The 17619-nt window shown below is 44.2% G+C and overlaps 1 protein-coding gene across 1 annotated transcript in view; it reads right to left on the bottom strand.

Moving 5' to 3' along the window:
* The window catches only part of LOC146854280 (zinc finger CCCH-type antiviral protein 1-like), a 230261-nt gene that overhangs the window by 43552 nt on the left and 169090 nt on the right, over positions 1-17619 (bottom strand). Inside the window, exons 6-7 of the mRNA XM_085652057.1 lie at positions 11269-11367; positions 8935-9061 (exon numbers count right to left, since the gene is read on the bottom strand). Coding sequence (XP_085508183.1) covers positions 8935-9061; positions 11269-11367 — 226 coding nt within the window. The remainder of the gene's footprint in view (positions 1-8934; positions 9062-11268; positions 11368-17619) is intronic.

The following is a 17619-nucleotide window of genomic DNA, read 5'->3' as shown; positions in this document are numbered from 1 at the left end:
GTTTTTAATGTAGAATCAAATTTGTAGTCTACATCTGTTGCAGTGAGAGAATTAGCCCATTGTATCCATCGTGGATGCAGTGCTTTTGCGTTTGGAATGTTTGCATTGATAACAGGCTCTAAGGTTGGAACCGGAGTCACGACAATTATACGTTTCCCCTGTGCTGGTGCTCTTTCTTTCACTACAACAGTTTGTACTGCAGTCAGTATTTTTCCAGTGGCTACAAAACGCATTTCAGAGTTCGTCTACAAATATGAATTGTATGCAATGGGTGCCATTTTGCCTTCATTGTAGGTGAGGTAAGTGTACCCTGATTGACCAGCAACTATACAGATCACCAAATTAGTGGCATTTACACATGTGTGTAAGTGTTTGGAAGCTATCATGTCAGCTTGTACGGAAAAGGAGAATTTCTGTGTGTTCCTGTGTCCAATGTTGAACTGAAAAATTATGTCTTATTAGGTACTAGAAAGGTTTAACACTTTCTGTGTAATCCAAAATGTATGTTCTACCAAAATATAGGACTCCTAAAATGGATTGTAAACTGTTCAGGGTCTTTGGAGGTTGGAGCAGTGCACATTTTTCAAAAAAATTAGCTGCCAGGCTTTTCCCTTTACTTGATAGCTGATATCCCAAAAATAGGCCATTGAGGAAGTCAATTTTAGATTTTTAAAAGTTAAAATTGTAGCCCACACTTGCGAACCCCAAAATTATGTTGTCCACCCTGTGTAAGTGATCCAATAACTCATTGTCTGTTAGATAAATATCATCTACATAGGACAATGACTCCTCATCACAATTTTGAAGTAACTCTGTTACTCTTGCTGAGAACAACCCGGGGCTATTCTTATACTCTTGGGGCAGTCTACAGAATTGGCATTGACAGCCGAGGGCCGAGAATGCTGTCAAATATCTACTTCCAGGCGCTATATTTTGGCAGAAGAATCCATTTGAGATATCTAGTGTTGTTTTGTAATTTTTCCGCACAATTTTATTCATTAATGCAGCTCTGTGTGGATTTTGTCCTGCAAACCTTTGGGTGCATATGTTCAAATGCCTGTAGTCTAACACTAGATGTTATGAATTGTTGGGTTTCATTACGGGAAATAAAGGTTTATTCATGGAGGAGGTGCTATTTTCAATCACACCTTGGTATTCAAGTTGATCTAAAATATCCCTGACTTGTTACTTTGCGTCATGTTTTATTGGGGATTGTCCCTGTGGTGTAGGAGTAGATTTTAAGCAGCTTAAGGTGGGAATGTGACCCAAGAATAGAATACCACTGTTCTGAATGCCTAGTATGCCTCAATCACGAAGGTAACATTTCCACCCATTGCTGGGAGGCAATTGTCTGTAATTTGCCGTAGTGTTAAGAGCACCTTCACACTCTTCTTCCCCTGCATTCGCAACACCGTCTTGGACAGACATTCTAGAAGAAAGTTGTAAGGAAAAGAGATCAGGTTTGCGCAATGTCGGGAACTATAATCCTCCAAGTTTGAAAAAACCTACAGCCAATACTGCGGGTTTGTCTTCCCACTCCAGACGTCTCTGGTTGAATGTGAGTAGGGTTCTCTGAGAAAGCACGACTGAACTATTCAGATTTGACAATTAAATAAGATCCAAACTCACGTTGGGCGGCATGTTGTGTAGTTTCTAAAAATACATAGGGTTTGCATGTTTGGACAACATAAACTAAGGAATTGGTGTCTAGACTGACTCCGGACACCCCCGAAGGATATGTTAGCCTTTAGACTAGCTAGCTCACAGTGCCACTATAAGCCCCCTAACTTTACAGAGGAGCGAATAGTTTCTGGAAACTATCGAACATGACAACCCTTGATCCTTCAGGGATCATGGAAACAGCACCGTACTTTTCTGTCAGTCAATCGTGCTCACTTAGTGCCTGATTCACAGAACTAACTTAAGACAAAATCCTAAACTAACTACTATTTTGGTATTCAGAGAAGGCGCTTACTCATTTTGCTATTCACAGAAGACACTTACTCATTGATGAGTAAGTGCCTTCTGGGAATACCAAAATGAATAATTTACTCATTTTGAGTAACTAACTCATTTTGAGTAACTTACTCAATCAATCAATCAATAATTCTTTATTCGGCACTTATGAAGATGCCATAAAAGTACATAAAACAGTTAAAACACATTAAAAACATTAAAAAGACAGTTCAAATCATGTCATTTCTTTTCATTATCCAGGATCTCTATACAGGGCATTACAATCAACCCATCTCTCTCGAATTCCTTATCCTTACCGCCGTCTTAATAAAACTCATAATACAGGACAAGGTATATGCATCATTGGCCCTTTGCAAAAACAATAAGGCGATCTTGGCATGTCTAAACTTGGCTCTTTTCAAAATTCCCACCAGGAACTTACGCCTAGGTGATGTATAAAATGAGCATAACAAAACAAAATGAAGGGTATCCTGCGGACACTTGTTGTCGCAGCCGCAGGTACCTTTCTGCTCCACCGTTAAGGTAAAACCAAGAGGATCAGATAATAGGTGATGCAAGAGGTTAAAACTAAAGCGGGTCATATAAAATCTGTCCTGTGCGTTATGGATCAGTGAAAGATAAGGCTCCATTCCTGTCTCCCATTTCAGTAATCTATAGACCACAACTGTAGATTTACACTCCTCAGTGGCCGCCCTGCTTGCAGTTGTCCATTCCCCAAACTTTTTCTTAACTAGCGTTTTATTCTGGGCAATAAGGACTCCAGGCTCAGTGAAGAGGTTCTTACAACCAATAGCCTCCAAAGTACACTTTACATAATTTAGCCATGGGATGGAACTCCCTTTGTCTCGATTCAGACAATCTATAATAATTTGTCTGCTGAAGCCTGCCTCGGGGTTAGACCAAATCTTCACCCAGGCCAAAAGCGGCCTGACCTTGATTTGATCTTCAATATATGGTTCTCCCAGTTCTTCATGTATCATGTAGGCTGATGTACTGTGCGGGACTTTCAGTATCCTTCTAAAGAATTTATTTTCCTCTGTCTGGACCTGATGTATATTCACAAAGCCCCAGACTTCAGCCCCATAAACTGTCTTGGCACAGCATATTGATCTATACAAATTCATCACTTGCTCGGGGGACCATCTTCCCAGCCTTCTCCCATAACCCATTGTGGCCCCAGATGAGGCCACCAATTTTGAGCAGTGTTTGTCCACTAAAGATCTAAACTTTAAAAGCCCGTCAAATAATACCCCTAATTAGGAAATGGGCTGGACCCGGCCAATTTTATAAGTTCCTATCTTATAAGAAAGTTTTTTGTATGGTCTGGCCCCCGCAAGCATGATATACGATTTGTCTAGGTTTGCAGATAAATCAAGAGAGGACATAAAAGTTACAAATCCATCAATCAGCCTCTGTAATCCCCGCGGAGTCCGTGCTAGGAGCACCGCGTCGTCCGCATAGAGTTGGACAGGGACTGGGCGGGTGCCTACCTGAGGAGAGACCACTCCCAGTTTACACAATTCACTATCTAAGTTGTTTATATAAAGTGAAAACAAAAAGGGGGCTAGGATACAGCCCTGCCGCACTCCGCTGGTGCATGGGAATGATGGGGTCTTACTTCCGTCTTGATTGAAGCGAACAGACGCAGTTGTGTTCCAGTGTAGTGCCTTAAGAATATTGACTCGGTCCTGGTCCGCCCCAAGCCCTATCATCAAGGGCCATAGCTTTTCCTTATTCACATGATCAAAGGCCGCGGAGAGGTCCATGAACCCCAAATAAACCGCCTCCTTACTGGCTATAGTATACTTAGCGACCAGCAGATAGAGGTTCAGGCACTGGTCCGTGGTTGACCTTCCTTCTCTAAACCCATATTGAGTGTCCGTTAGTAACTGATGGGTGTCTGTCCAATCCGTTAAACGATTTAGGACAACACGACCCAACACCTTCGCCGTGACATCAATCAAGGATATCGGGCGATAACATTGTGGGTCATCCTTATTTCCTTTTTTGAATATTGGAACTATTGTTGCTGAGGACCAAGAACGCGGCAGACCTGCCACCACTGCCGCGTTCAGGACCCTCGTAAGAATGGGTGCCCACAGCTCCACTTTTCCAAGATAAAGGTCTGGAGGAATCCCATCCGGGCCAGGCGCCTTATTTTTTGTTAGGCCCAGGATGGCCCCCTCCACTTCTGCCACGGTAATATCAGGCCTTGCAGTCAGTTTTAACCTCTGCCCTTCATCGCTATTAATTTCACCCGTGTGATTATATAGATTTTTAAAATGGGAATGCCACTGCTCCGGCAAAATAACATTTAGAATCTGTGGGGCATTAGAGTCCAGGAAACTTGGTTTGTTTATAATTTTCCAGAACTCAGTTAAGTCTCTTCTATCCGCCGCCTCATTTAAATCATCGAAGGCTTGCATTTGGAGGCTAGTCTTACGGTTTTTTAATGCCTTTTTATATATCAGCCTACATTGGGATATATACAAATTACCCCTGGGCAGAAATTTTAGGCTAGATTTAAGCTCTTTATGTGCTTTTGAGCAATCTCTATCAAACCATCTGCGTGTAGTAGGTAATGTCCTAGTCTTGTTGGTCTTTAATAGTCCATCAATGAGGTATGCCATCTTTTCGAAAGCGGATACTACCGCAGCCCCCTCAATGTTGGGGTCGAGGCATACATTGAGAGCGTCTTCCCCTCTGGTTATTAAACTTTTATAAAAGCTATCCCCGTCTATTTTGGACCATCTGAGCCTCCTCCCTTGGTCTGATATCGTCTCCACGGCACCTGCCCCTCGTGATACGTATTTAATGATTGGTCCTTTTAGCTCTAACACCAGAGGGTTATGATCACTGAAAATGCTCATTTCGATGTCTGCCCTACTAACCCAGGTTTTAAGTATGGGTGAAACCATGATGTAGTCGATATAAGATCAACATCCTCTACCCTTAAAGGTGGGATTAGGGTCCCCACCTCTGCCCATTCCTACCAGGTCCATGGTGTGGACCAAATTATGGCCTTTCAAAACCTTATCTAAATGCGCCCCTTCCGGTGTATGCAAAAAGTGTGGCCCTTTCTCCACTGTGCACCGTGACCAGTCCTTCGTAAGTGGTCTTAAATTCGCGCACAGTTGACAATTAAAATCACCTACGAGAACTACAGATGGAACTGCTCCCGACTTCACAACCGACAGCTGGGCATTTAGGCGAGAGTCCAATTCTTTTATTATACTTTCCTTCCCATTTGCTCCCACCGCATTATACCAGTTAACTAGGGTGATATTTACCCCTTTTGAGCGGAGACCCACGGCCTGCATGTTGTATGATGCCCAATTTAAATTAGACCAAACCCCTTCGATAGAAAGATCTACGTATATAATCAACCCTCCCATGGCTTTCCCTGAGGCTGACTTTTGTGCGGGAACTACAAAGCACTTGAACCCCTCCAGGGAGAAATGGTTACAATCAATCAACCAGGTCTCCTGGAGACATATAACATGAAACCTGGTGATATATTGCCTCCATTCCTGATCCTCATATTTGGCGGCAAGTCCTGCTACATTCCAGGATACTATTTTTAATCCGTCCTGCTTGACAGGGTTTCTTGTCCCAACCATGGGGGGGTAAGTGCCCACATTTCCCTCCATTATAAAAATTTCGTTTTGGTGGGCTGAAGTAGATAGATGTTTTGATTGGGTGTCTAGGGCATCACTATCTGGCCCCATTGTCTCAATCTCTACTACTAAGGATGATTGTGATCTCTCTGCAATAGGTACCCCCCTACCTTCCCCTCTCTGACTTGACTCATGTCGCGATGTTTCCATCAGGGGAACCTTATTCTGTTATGGGCTCTTGTCTCTATCTTGGTTCAGCCTGGGGTTTATGTCTACCCCTAGTCAGTCCTGTTCTTCTAAATTCGTCAGGGGTTCAAATCTGTTCTGGGGATTAATCCCATCCTGGTTCCTCACAGCTACAGAAAGAGGCCTACGATTGTGCCCAACCATGTTCCACTCCCTACCTCTTAGGCCATCCGTAGCATGCCCCCCATTGTAGACCCCCTTCGGGTAAAAGAAACTAAGGGGCATAGACCAGATGTTACTCGAATCCGTAGTTGGGCCCCACCACAATATCTGGTCAACAATCTGCGTATTTCTAAAATTCACAACCACACAATCCCCGATATTGTCCTTGGGCCTAGTTCCCACCCAATTCACCCTTCTAACCATTAGTATTTCCCCTTCTTCCATGCCCACTAGGGGCCTATGCTTATTTAACCAAAACATAGTTTTGTTTTTGAGCTCCTCATAGGTCTCGAACTGGTCTTGTCTCAGCACTGGGACTCCTGTGAGTATAATCACATAAGGGGCTGCGTCAGGGGGTAGATTGAGAGTTACTGACGTGTTTGAGTGCCCCTTCGTGACGCAGTTCTCTGATTGACCCTGACTAGTAGGGGGGGGATAAAGCTTCTCTATGAACCATCACCCTGTGTGTGCCTTTTGGTACTCCCAGGGGGGCTTCCCTGCTAATGATGGACAGGGGAGCCTGTGTCAAGTCTACAGATTGTGTGTTCAATGGGGTCAAGGGATGTGTGGTTGTGTTAGTTTGGTCGTTTCGGGTCCTATTTGAGGTTGATGTTTCTATACCACTGCTAATGCCCTCCCCCATTGCATTATTACCCAGGGATGGGGGATTGCTGCTGCCTACCGACCCTTTTGTCTTAACCAGAGTTATTATCTTATCCAACCTACTGAGGATCAATTTAGTTTGATTAGCAACAAGTTGCTCGAGATGGATCTGTAGGTTAGATATTATTTGGGATACCCACATTGGGGGCGATTGTGTGTTTAAATCGTCCTCTCCAGGAGACCTTGCTTCTGTAGAGCAGGTAACTGGTGTGCCCTTATTTGTGTTAACCCTCTTACGCCTAGGCTTTTTCACGTTGGTATTTCTAATCTTACCCTTTGATGGTATTCCCCCCTTGATGTTATAACCTGTGCCAGTGATGACCCCCCTTGATCACATGGGATATCCAATGTCCCACGGTCAGGGGATGCCAATGCTGATATTTGGGCATCTAGATCCTGCTCCTGGCATGATGAAACAGGTTGGGGGGTTAGAGAGAGACGTCTCTCCGTACGCTCGATCGCAGTTTCTATTTCCCCTAATACTTTACCAAGCATTCTGTCGAAGGCAGTTGGTTTTTCGCGATTCAAAGTGGGCATTCCTTTTAATTTACAGTTTTTTAATATATCCGGGGCTATACGCTTAGTAAGTTTTGACGACTGAGTTTGGACTACATTTGCCATGTCAATATGCTTGTGCTTAATCTAAATCGCCAAATGATACCTTTAAATGATACCGTCAAGTGGTCACCCCGAGTTAAAAATATTAGGCTCAAATTAGATGTCCAACAATTTCAGCCACTCACAATCACTCCAAAGCGTCTCTAGTCCCAGAGGAGGCTTACAGGGAACGGCCTTTAGTTAGATAAAGAACATGCACTGACCCAATGCTTGTCCAACGGCGTTTACAGGTACTTCCCAATACACAATAATTAGGGAACACAGACAGCCGGCCTGCCCTTTGCCTGAGCACTCCTGCCCACGTCCGTTAGTCGATGAGCACTTGGTTTCTGGGGCATGTAGCACGCTGTCCTCAGCGCTCCACGCTCCCCTACAAATGTCTCCGCGCGTCTTCCGCGGGATTAGATAAAATTTAGAGTCCCGGTGTCAGGGGGCGTATCCGGTATCCAATACGGACGCTGCCCCCCACATCCCCCTCAGGCTCCTGGGGCATGTAGTCCTAAGGGAGTAAAAAGGGAGACTTGCCAGTAGCCGCGTCCCTCCTGCAATGTGACAGAGGGCACACCGGCAAGTTCCCACTCAGCAACCTCGGTGGCAACTAAGTGCAACTAAGTGCCTCTCAATGTCCCCTTCTCAATACGGCGGCAGAGATGCACCTCTGGGTTTCTCCGTCGAGGTTTTTTTTTTTTGCCGCTCTCGAACTCTCCCTCTAGCTCCTCCGGTACCCCCAAAACTGGTCAACACACTCTAGGGCACCGTACACCGTGCTCTCCTGCAACTCGTCCCTTTCTGAAGCCCGGGAAAACGGCCCGGGAAGACGACCCACCGGCACGTCCTCTCCCGCCGCTTCACAATACTCTCCTGACTCACCGACAGTCGCAGCTCAAGCCGGTATTTCAGACTCACAGACTCACGGGCTCACAGCTGTCAAATTACTGGGGGCCACAGCAAGCGACCACACGAGTAGGGTTCCTCTCGTATCCCACAGCCGTTAGTTCTCGGCACCACCGGCGACCGCCCCTTGCTGATCGCAGCCCGCGGGTGGCATTCACCATTCACCTCCGAAGGTCCGGTAGCTTTCCGGTAGCCTTACTGCTGCTGCCATTGACTAGGGGGGTTAGGGGGGGCCAGGTGTCTGCAGCTCTGCTCGGCGGCTTCCACGTTTTCCACAGCGCTCGCTCGCTGCCGCCTGCAGCCGTCCGCAACCCTCTTAGCCGGAAGCCGGAAGTCTAATCGTCCGTGGGGTGTCAGTACGGTAACTTACTCATTTTGGTATTCACAGAAGGCACTTACTCACTGATGAGTAAGTGCCTTCTGTGAATACCAATATGAGTAAGTGCCTTCTGTGAATACCAAAATGAGTAAGTGCCTTCTGTGAATACCAAAATGAGTAAGTGCCTTCTATTGACCACTCTGATGCACCAACTGAGCCACTACTCATATCAAACTGTAGCTACTTGTTTACAAGCCCTCAAAAGTAACGCCATCCACAATGTTTACTTTCCCAAAGGCCTTACACACTCATACTGTAAAATATGTCTGTATGGTGTAAAACATACCATATCTTGCAAGACAAATTGGAAAAGTAATACATACTACAGTTATGCTGTTGTCTATTAACATCAAATCAAATGTACAAACCTAACTTTACCTGGTGTTGTCGGGATCACTGTACGCTTTCTCGATGTCTTCCATACAGGGGAGGTCCTCCCAGACTCTTGGCGCCTTTTCTATCTGCCACCGATAAGGCAAGTGGTAATGCATCCATGGACATTCACCTAGAGGACAAAAGCCGTGAGGAGTGCATTCGGCGTCATCTTTGTATCCCTAACACAATGCCCATAGGTTTCGCGTTTTTAATAATGAAATGCTCGTGTGGTGAAAATGAGTGTTTAAATTAAGACTGTGACCTTCCAAATGGTGCTTGCACTTGTTAGTCTCTGCAGGAAGCACAAGGATTGAATGGCTTGGAGTCTGGACTCTTACTGAGAAGGAATGACGTTCACTGGAGGAAATCTGAATAGCTACAGATGTTTCTGGGCGCTACAAATGATACAATAACAGAAGGTTCTGTACTTTTAATGAGCACATGGAGACACTTGTGAACACATTAAAAGTGTTATTTCAAGCACTTTGCAGGGCTACCACACTTTTACTGTGAAGTACTTGCATTTTTAAGCATGGCTGAAATAACTTTGACAGCAACATAATTTCTTTGGACAGTAGTGTATTGTTAACAGGACAGGACCTTTACTTTTCATCCAGGATGCACTAAATGAGACTGTGAATACACTTCTCAAAAGAAATGCGAACTTGTAATGGCACAGTACTGCCACTGTTTGTCAGACCCAGCAGCAAGCTCAAGGACCGAATGGCACAGAAGGGGCTGCTATGCTATTAAAGGGACTGTAGCAGTATGTGGTAGCCGAACTGCTGAGCATGTATGAAGCAGACTGGTTCGGTGTTCTCTCCTTTGCCTGACATATGGTAAGAACTCTCCCAGCAATACTGGCCTTTCAGAATGATCATGTATATTAAAGTGAATAGTTGTATTACAAGAACTATCTCCAGCATAGAAACTGCCCTCATCGCTGCCACAGATGATATCAGCATGACTCTGGATAGTGGAGACATGGCAGTCCTCATCCTCCTAGACCTCTCTACAGCATTTGGCACAGTCTCCCACCCCATCCTCATCCAACACTTACACAGCATCAGAATCCAAGGACATGCACTCTTATGGATTTGCTCCTTCCTGATTGGAAGGACCCAGTTAGGTAGTGTGGGATCGTACACCGCGGATGCCCACAGCCTCATCCGCGGAGTTCATCAAAGATCCTCCCTAAGCCTGACCCTCTTCAATGCATACATGATCCCTCTAGCCCTCGTCATCCGCTCTCACAATATCAACCTCCTGGTCACAGGTAAGGTGGACTATGGAACACCCTCTATGCCAGGATCAACAAAAAGCACACTAGAAGGCTGCAGACCATTTAGAACTCGGTAGCCAGAATCATTCTCAACCTCCCATGCTGCACTCACATTAGACCACACCTGAAGGAGCTCCACTGGCTCCTCATTCACAAATGAGCACAATTCAGGCTCCTCACCCACACTTTCAAGGTTACATAACCCTAGCCCAGCACACCTTAATAATCGCATCTGCTTTCACACACCTTCCAGACATCTCCGCTCATCTGGACTTCTACTTGCACAAATCCCACACACGTGGAAAACCAGATCTGACAGTCAAGCCTTCTCCTACATCGCTCCTTAAGCATTGAACGGCCTGCCACTACAGCCTGCTCTTCCTCACTTCTTGAATTCCACACACAGCTGAATGCCTGGCTTTTCGAATAGTTGCACTAGGCCCCAGGTGTGCCTAGACTCACACCTGCTCTGTGCCAGGATACCCTACCAGGTAATAGTGCGCTCTATAAATCAACATAACATAGCATAAAGTACTAAATGGTGCCTTGGTTAATTGGGCCTCCTGTGGGTATACATAGACCAGTCCATATCAGAGGCTGTAGTAACTGAGAGCTTTTCAAACAGACCAATGGTAGAGAAGAAGGAAGGGCAAAATGGCTCAATCTCAGCTGTAATTGCATATGTTCCAAAAGACCCAAAACATCATAACATATAAAGGTATTTCTGCTGTGCTGTGTCACATTTCAGATACTATTCTTGCAAATCTCTACCCCATGGAATAACTAGTTGATCACTGCGTAATAATTCTATTGACTCAATTCTTCTCTTTGACTGTTTCTCTGGCAAGTCTCACTTTCTCTGACACAAAACGATATGCAAAAAGATCTCATAAAATTGTGTGGCACATGATGGCCATGAAACATCCTTTTGAATATTTGTAGCAGCCAAAGCATAAGTTTGCTAAGCTCCAGACAATGATTGATCACTCAAGCTCAGCAAGACACAGGTGTGCACTGCCTGTGAGGATCAGGCTGTAAGGTCTGTAAGGACTCACTTTTGCGCTGACAAAACGCCCAGATGTGATAGAAGCAGATCTCGTTCGGATCACCACAATCTTCTGGAGAGACCGCTGGCCGCACAAGGGGTTGGGAAACTGGTAATGGAAAAATAGCACATAATGAATTGTTTCGACAGGAAGCGAGAGATGTGTGCTAAGCTGTTTTGATTTGATATTTTTGCAGTATTTTTGTAATGAAATAACAACCATGTAGTGATGCTTACATCTTCAGTCTTTATGCCTTTTCACAATCAGTTTATCACAATAGCCAAATCAGCCAAAAAGGACATACATCGGACACAAATACAAATTTGCTATGCTATAACCACCATCCGAATCGTCATCATGTTACTTGCAATCCAAGTTGGCTCAGCTGAATGATCATTTAATCAAACATAACTGTCCCGCAACAAAACCCTCCCCCCCAAAACTAAAAAGCAAAACCTCCAAAAGAACACCCCCCAACCAATCCCCGAGCCCCACCCGTACCCACCCTGGTTCCGCGTCTTCCCTGTGGCAAGTTATTTATTTAGATATTATTTCAACCACACCCTTTATCAGATGAGTGTGCTTCATCCACGTTCTTAGAAGATGAAATCAATAAAAATGAATTAAAAATGTGCAAACGTATACACATCATTAACTATATGAATTATTTAAAATCTGAGAGGCAGCTTTAACAATATAAACTTAATTCCCCTCATATATCGACCAAAGATAATATTTCTTTAGTTTCTGTAATGTTGGGCAAGCCACGCATGAAACCATAGATATTACACAATTTTATATTAGGATTCTCACATCTCTTAAAATAACAATCTAATTCCAACTAACCTATCCATTCACCTGTAAGTATTAATCAGACAGGTTGTAACACCTGGAGCACAGGGTATGCAGCACAGGTGTCTCTTATTCACTCTCATGCTTCATGTAGATTGTGTTGGTAAATGCCTGCCAACATATAAACTAACAATTAAAATATTTGACCTTTCCTTCTTTATTAGATTAAGTGTCATATTTGCAACCTAATGATGTTGACAAGAGACATTCAACACATGCTATTTTGAAATACAATGTGATTCTGTGACACCTGAAGACCCGTTCACCATCCATTCACTTTCATCTTTAGGGGATGGGTGGAATGTATGTGATCCTATGGAAGATACCTTTCCAGCAGAACCTCGCATCAATTCACATACGTGTCTAAACCACACATCGCATATTGACTGAGAAGCATACGAGTGAGAGGTCAACGAAGACAATCTTTGGTCATACCTGATAAATGCATGCATCTGCAGGAGCGCCACAATCCAAACCAACAGTGCTTACACACGGAAGCACATACTGCCACTCCACCATAGCTACTCTCCAGATAAGATAAGGTTATCTGATCTTATCTTACTCTCCAGTAAAAGAATGTTAACCAACAATTACCCAACAGTGGCTAAGGTGCAAGCTTACCTCTTTTAACAAGCAATGTCAAAGCCAATTAGTATCGCTTTGCAAATGCTTGTTTGCCTGTACTGGGTTTTCCATTACTTGTTAAATGACTCCTGCATTGGCCTACCCAAGAATGGTGGCCTGCCATCATAAATTGGTATTTTCTATAGATCCAAAATGGCCGTCATCTTGCATGTAGATGCAGGAAGGCGGACATTGTGGAACAATACTAAATAAAGTTTTGTCATTTTGGAACATTACTTTCTATAGTTCCAAGATGTTGCGTGTACACAGGGTATGTTTGGCTGCTCAGGAAACACGTCTTCCAGGTCATGTGAGAGGTGCTCCATAATGAACCTTGGAAGTAGCTCACAGGCGCAGTGTTCGAGCCTGCTTAAGGTGGGTTCCTACCATGTGTACCCCCTTTACACTGCCGTCCCTATGTCTAGGAGTTAATCTGACAGTTATAAAGTGGCAAATGATTAAGGTCTATAAATGAATGCCTTTTCCTGTTACCCTTTTATTGAGACTGTCTACTGGCCTTTCCTAGTTAAATCTGTACTGTCTGTCATTACTAGAATCGCTTTCTCCATTAAACCCACAATTGCAAGCACATGCTATATGTATTTCTTTTTGTGGGCTGCAACTGCTGCTTGCATTACCTATATCTTTCTTTCTCTCTTCCCTATACACACCATTGTAGGTCTGCTTGCTCTGTGCATGGTATGAATCCACAAATCCTCATTTGGAGCAGAGAGAGGACCTTTGTATGTACCCCAGCAGTTTGAGCAAGATTCATCGGGTCATCCTGTGGCCAGGAACATTTGGACAAAGGTAGATGTCAAAGGCATGTCCTGAGTCAAAGAAATGTGCTTTGCATCCCTATTCTACTCTAGAAGATGCACGGTTAGTTCATCAATGAGCTCTGATTGGCAGCGGTCTGCCTAGAGTGATTTCACATCCTCAGTAGGCATATTAGGTTGTCTCCCATCACCATGGATTCTGTATTTCAAGAGATCAATTGCTACAAGCTCTGGAAATAAGGTGGTCCTTTTTTATCAGAATATCGGTTCACTTTTTCACTTAAGAAAATCTCTGCACACAGAGGAAAGGATATGCTGATGGTGTTACCGAAGGAGAAGGAGGTAGACTGCCAATATTTGTTAGAACTTACCTAAATGAATCTCAGAAACTGTGAATGAACAGTTGCTACAAGTGACACCATGAGAGTTGCCGCCTATGACAGGATTCTGCCAGACAGGAATTTTTTAATATCATTGCCCAACCCACCAGAGATAACTGCATTTTGCAGAGAGATGACTCTGCAAATTGTCTCTCCAACTCCCTGTGAAATAGTCCTCAATGATTGTCACGTTGTGGCTTTCTGACTAGTGGGAAAAATTCTCATATTATTTGTAAAAGGTGCTCTGCCACTACCCACCTCCCTCAGACCTCCAGTGGCATCTTCACCAGGTCTTGCTGGAGACACCTACACTGTCTAGATACAAGACGGACCAAGTCCTGAGGACACGGTCCAAGTGGCAAACCTCCTGAAGAATGACTGTGGTCAGAGGCAACCTGCCTAAACGAGATACTATGGGTATCTCCAGGTCCAGTTGGGACTCTAACACAAAGAGGACACAACTGAGACTGGTCGTGCTTTGACTGACTCATTGACTAGAGATGGGTTGCCCGGCCCTCAAGTCTCAGGACAATTTCTGTATACGGAACTGCTTCTGGCACACAACCCCACCAACCCAGACTGAGAACTTGGAAGACTGTGCTGCAACTGCTTAAAACTGCATAAGCCTCTGCTACATAACTAACATACACATGGTCCGATTCGTGTAGGTACTTATGTGTGGTAAAGTTAAGAGTATGGAGTCTCTGCACTTGTGGTGGAATCTCCACACTCGGGCAGGATCTCTGCTTGGTGCCCTCTCTCCAGATTCCGCCCCGAGTGTGGAGAAACCTTTGTGAATCAGGTTCCAATGTAGTACATTAGACAAACATGCCCATTTTCACGGTGCATTTAAAGATAGGCCAGCTTCTAATCATGCATATCATTGCATTAGACTAAGTAATTAACAGCAATCTATTGCATTGTTAATCAACTATTATATCTCTAGATAAACAAAATCCTAGAACTGAGAGGACATTCATTGTAAATATAGCCTTATAGCCAGCTGCCGAGAGCTATACTGGTTGTCAAAGGCCCTGAGTCTGAGTTCTAAGCCTGCGGTTTGGGCCTAAAATAAGGGAGCGGGACTCTAACAACCAGTATAGCACGAGGCAGAAGGGATATAAAGCTAGTAGAAAAATCCACCCACTAAGGGTAGAATGTTCTAAATTAAAAAAGGAGAAACAGGAAGACAAACATTGGAATGTTGGAGCTCGGGGCTTATACCAGCCATTATAAGCCCGGAGATACTCCATTGTCTTCGATGAAGCTCTCAACATTCCAATGTTCCAATGTAAGTGATATGTGTAAACTTTTTTGGACTCCCTACTCCAGCATCAAAATCCAAGAGAAAACCTACACTGTTCATGCTTACAAGGAAAATACGTTTTTTTCCATAAAACACACACATAAAAATGTTTCAAGCAACTTAAGAGTAGGTAGCCCTCTTTTTTTAATGAAGAATATCCTTAAACTCTAGCGGTCATCGTACACTTCCGGATCGGAGCTGCTAGGTTGAATTAGGGCCTCTTGTGGGACTCTTGGAAGATTGTTATCCAGATAAAAGCACCCAGAACATTAGTCTCTTAGGTCCCTACATAGGGCGTAGGATAGAGCAAGCAGATGACCATGGATTCCCTTGAGTTGAATCTCACTGGCTAAGCGACCCGACCTTTAAATGAAGGAAAATTAGGCAATTGTTGTGGGCTTAGTCCACTATGAGAACATGTTAAGCTCCTTCATGCTTTCAATCATTAATCGGGTTCCTCTTGCTACCTACAAACAAAATCTGAGCAGCTAAGGGTTCTCTGTGACCATGGCCAGAATAGCAAAGCTCCAGCAAGTTTTACTGTCTTGTAGTTTTCAAAAGCATAGGACAACTTCTAACAGCAGAAGACCTAGCATCACTGACTCATTCTTTCACAGTGACTTGTTTGAACACAAAAGGTTCTGTGTGCCGAGCTGCCCTGTTTTATGACTGGGAGCTTCAGCTTGTGCAGGAAGAGCTGTCAGAGTGTTGAGGCAAATCTCTGCCCTGGAGCGTGTTACCTCCACAAGTTGCAGTCTATGCCGGCTTCCTGTGATATTCATGGACAGATATAAGATAGCTGCCGGACCCTGTAAGCACTGATAGACCCAGGGCAACACTTTTATGTCATTTGCGGAATTTATGAAGCTTATTGAAAAAGTCTTAAATTGTTTCTTCAAAGTAATTCTCTTGTGACCTGATAATGTACACTCTAAAATGTCAATGCTCAAAGTCCTCCACCCTTTGTCTTGATGACCATCGTTTCTATTGCACTTCTCGGCCATCCTTGCTTTGATTTAGTTTTTACTGTAAAGTACCCAGATACTCTTATAAGTGTGTAAATTGAGGAAAATCACACAATAATGCTATTCTTTGGTATTACATAAAATAAACAGCTTCTGATCCATTCCATTAGGAGACCAATCGATGTATCCCTTGGAAATGGCAAAGACATCCAGGAAATAAAATAAAATATTCTGCAACTGTGAAAATGTCCCCATCACAGACTGCTTGAGCACGCCTATACTATGGCTAAGGAAAGGATCTGAACCTGAAGCCATAGCCAGCGAGGGATAGGTGATTTGTTCTGTGTCGCTTGGGTGTTCGAACCTGCAGCGCTAATCTGGTATATAACACGATAAAAGAACCACCACTGCGCTGAATATATTTTATGTCTCATAACTATATGAAAGGAATACTACACAGCCCAGTGTTTGAAAAGTCTTCAAAGATGAATCATGTCAATACATTTTATTATATGGAACTGGGAATTTCTGGAAGACCCTGCATTGCAGAAGCCCATTAAAGAGACCACTGTGTTCCCAGACCTCACCACAGTGCTTCACAAGACCTATGATTACTCTTAAAAGTGGCCATTTAACACCAGGTTTCATTTTAGAGAGAGGTCTAAAGCTTTAAAAATGCCGGGGGGGGGGGAGGGTCAATGCAGCCTGGGTGGAGAACATGCAGAGTGCGCATGAATGTTTGCCTGGCCTGAGACGGCCCGCCAAACATTCATGCACACTTTGAGTGGGCAAACCACTCCTCCCCCTGGCACCTGCTCTGTCAGCAGAGCAGCCTCGCCCACACCAGGTAACAGAAACCTTTAATGATGATAACGTTGGTTATTAACATTCTATTTTTCCCTTAACTACTGTTCAGAGAGCAACTTCCCAGCCTTTTGTAGCTGTAACTCATTCACATTCATGAGCCTCTTTCCGCTGGCATGCTCCACAGGATGCTGAACAAGAGATGCGTCAAATGCTATTAGGATCTGGTTATGGGCTGGGTTATTTCATTACACTAACGAGTACCTGAACTGCACCAGTGCTCACTGGTTCTCTGTACCTGCACTTCACGATTTACTCCTTTTGCGTACCAGAAACTCTCCTTGAAAAAGGAAAGCACCAGAGCTCATGTAGATAGAACAGGTCAATGTCATGGATTTGCCCATTGGCACAGTAGATACAAAGGTGTGCTTTGTCAGTAACCAATGGTGCTAGTTGAGGTTGGCAGTGGGAGGGACACCACACAGTAAGACATCCAAGTGGGATAAGTATTCTAGTGGAAAGACAGCTGCCACAAGGGGAAAATGCTTAGCCTGCCCTTGAGTGCCCTTTCTTTTCCCAACTGCACAGCAAGCGACTGTGCATCCCATACTTTCCTGTATGCACAACCCCAGTTCCCACGACGAGGCAAA

Source organism: Triturus cristatus, chromosome 4_1, assembly GCF_964204655.1.
Source record: "Triturus cristatus chromosome 4_1, aTriCri1.1, whole genome shotgun sequence".
NCBI lineage: Eukaryota > Metazoa > Chordata > Amphibia > Caudata > Salamandridae > Triturus > Triturus cristatus.
The sequence above is the reverse complement of the archived record's forward strand: the minus strand, read 5'-3'. Positions and strand labels throughout refer to the sequence as shown.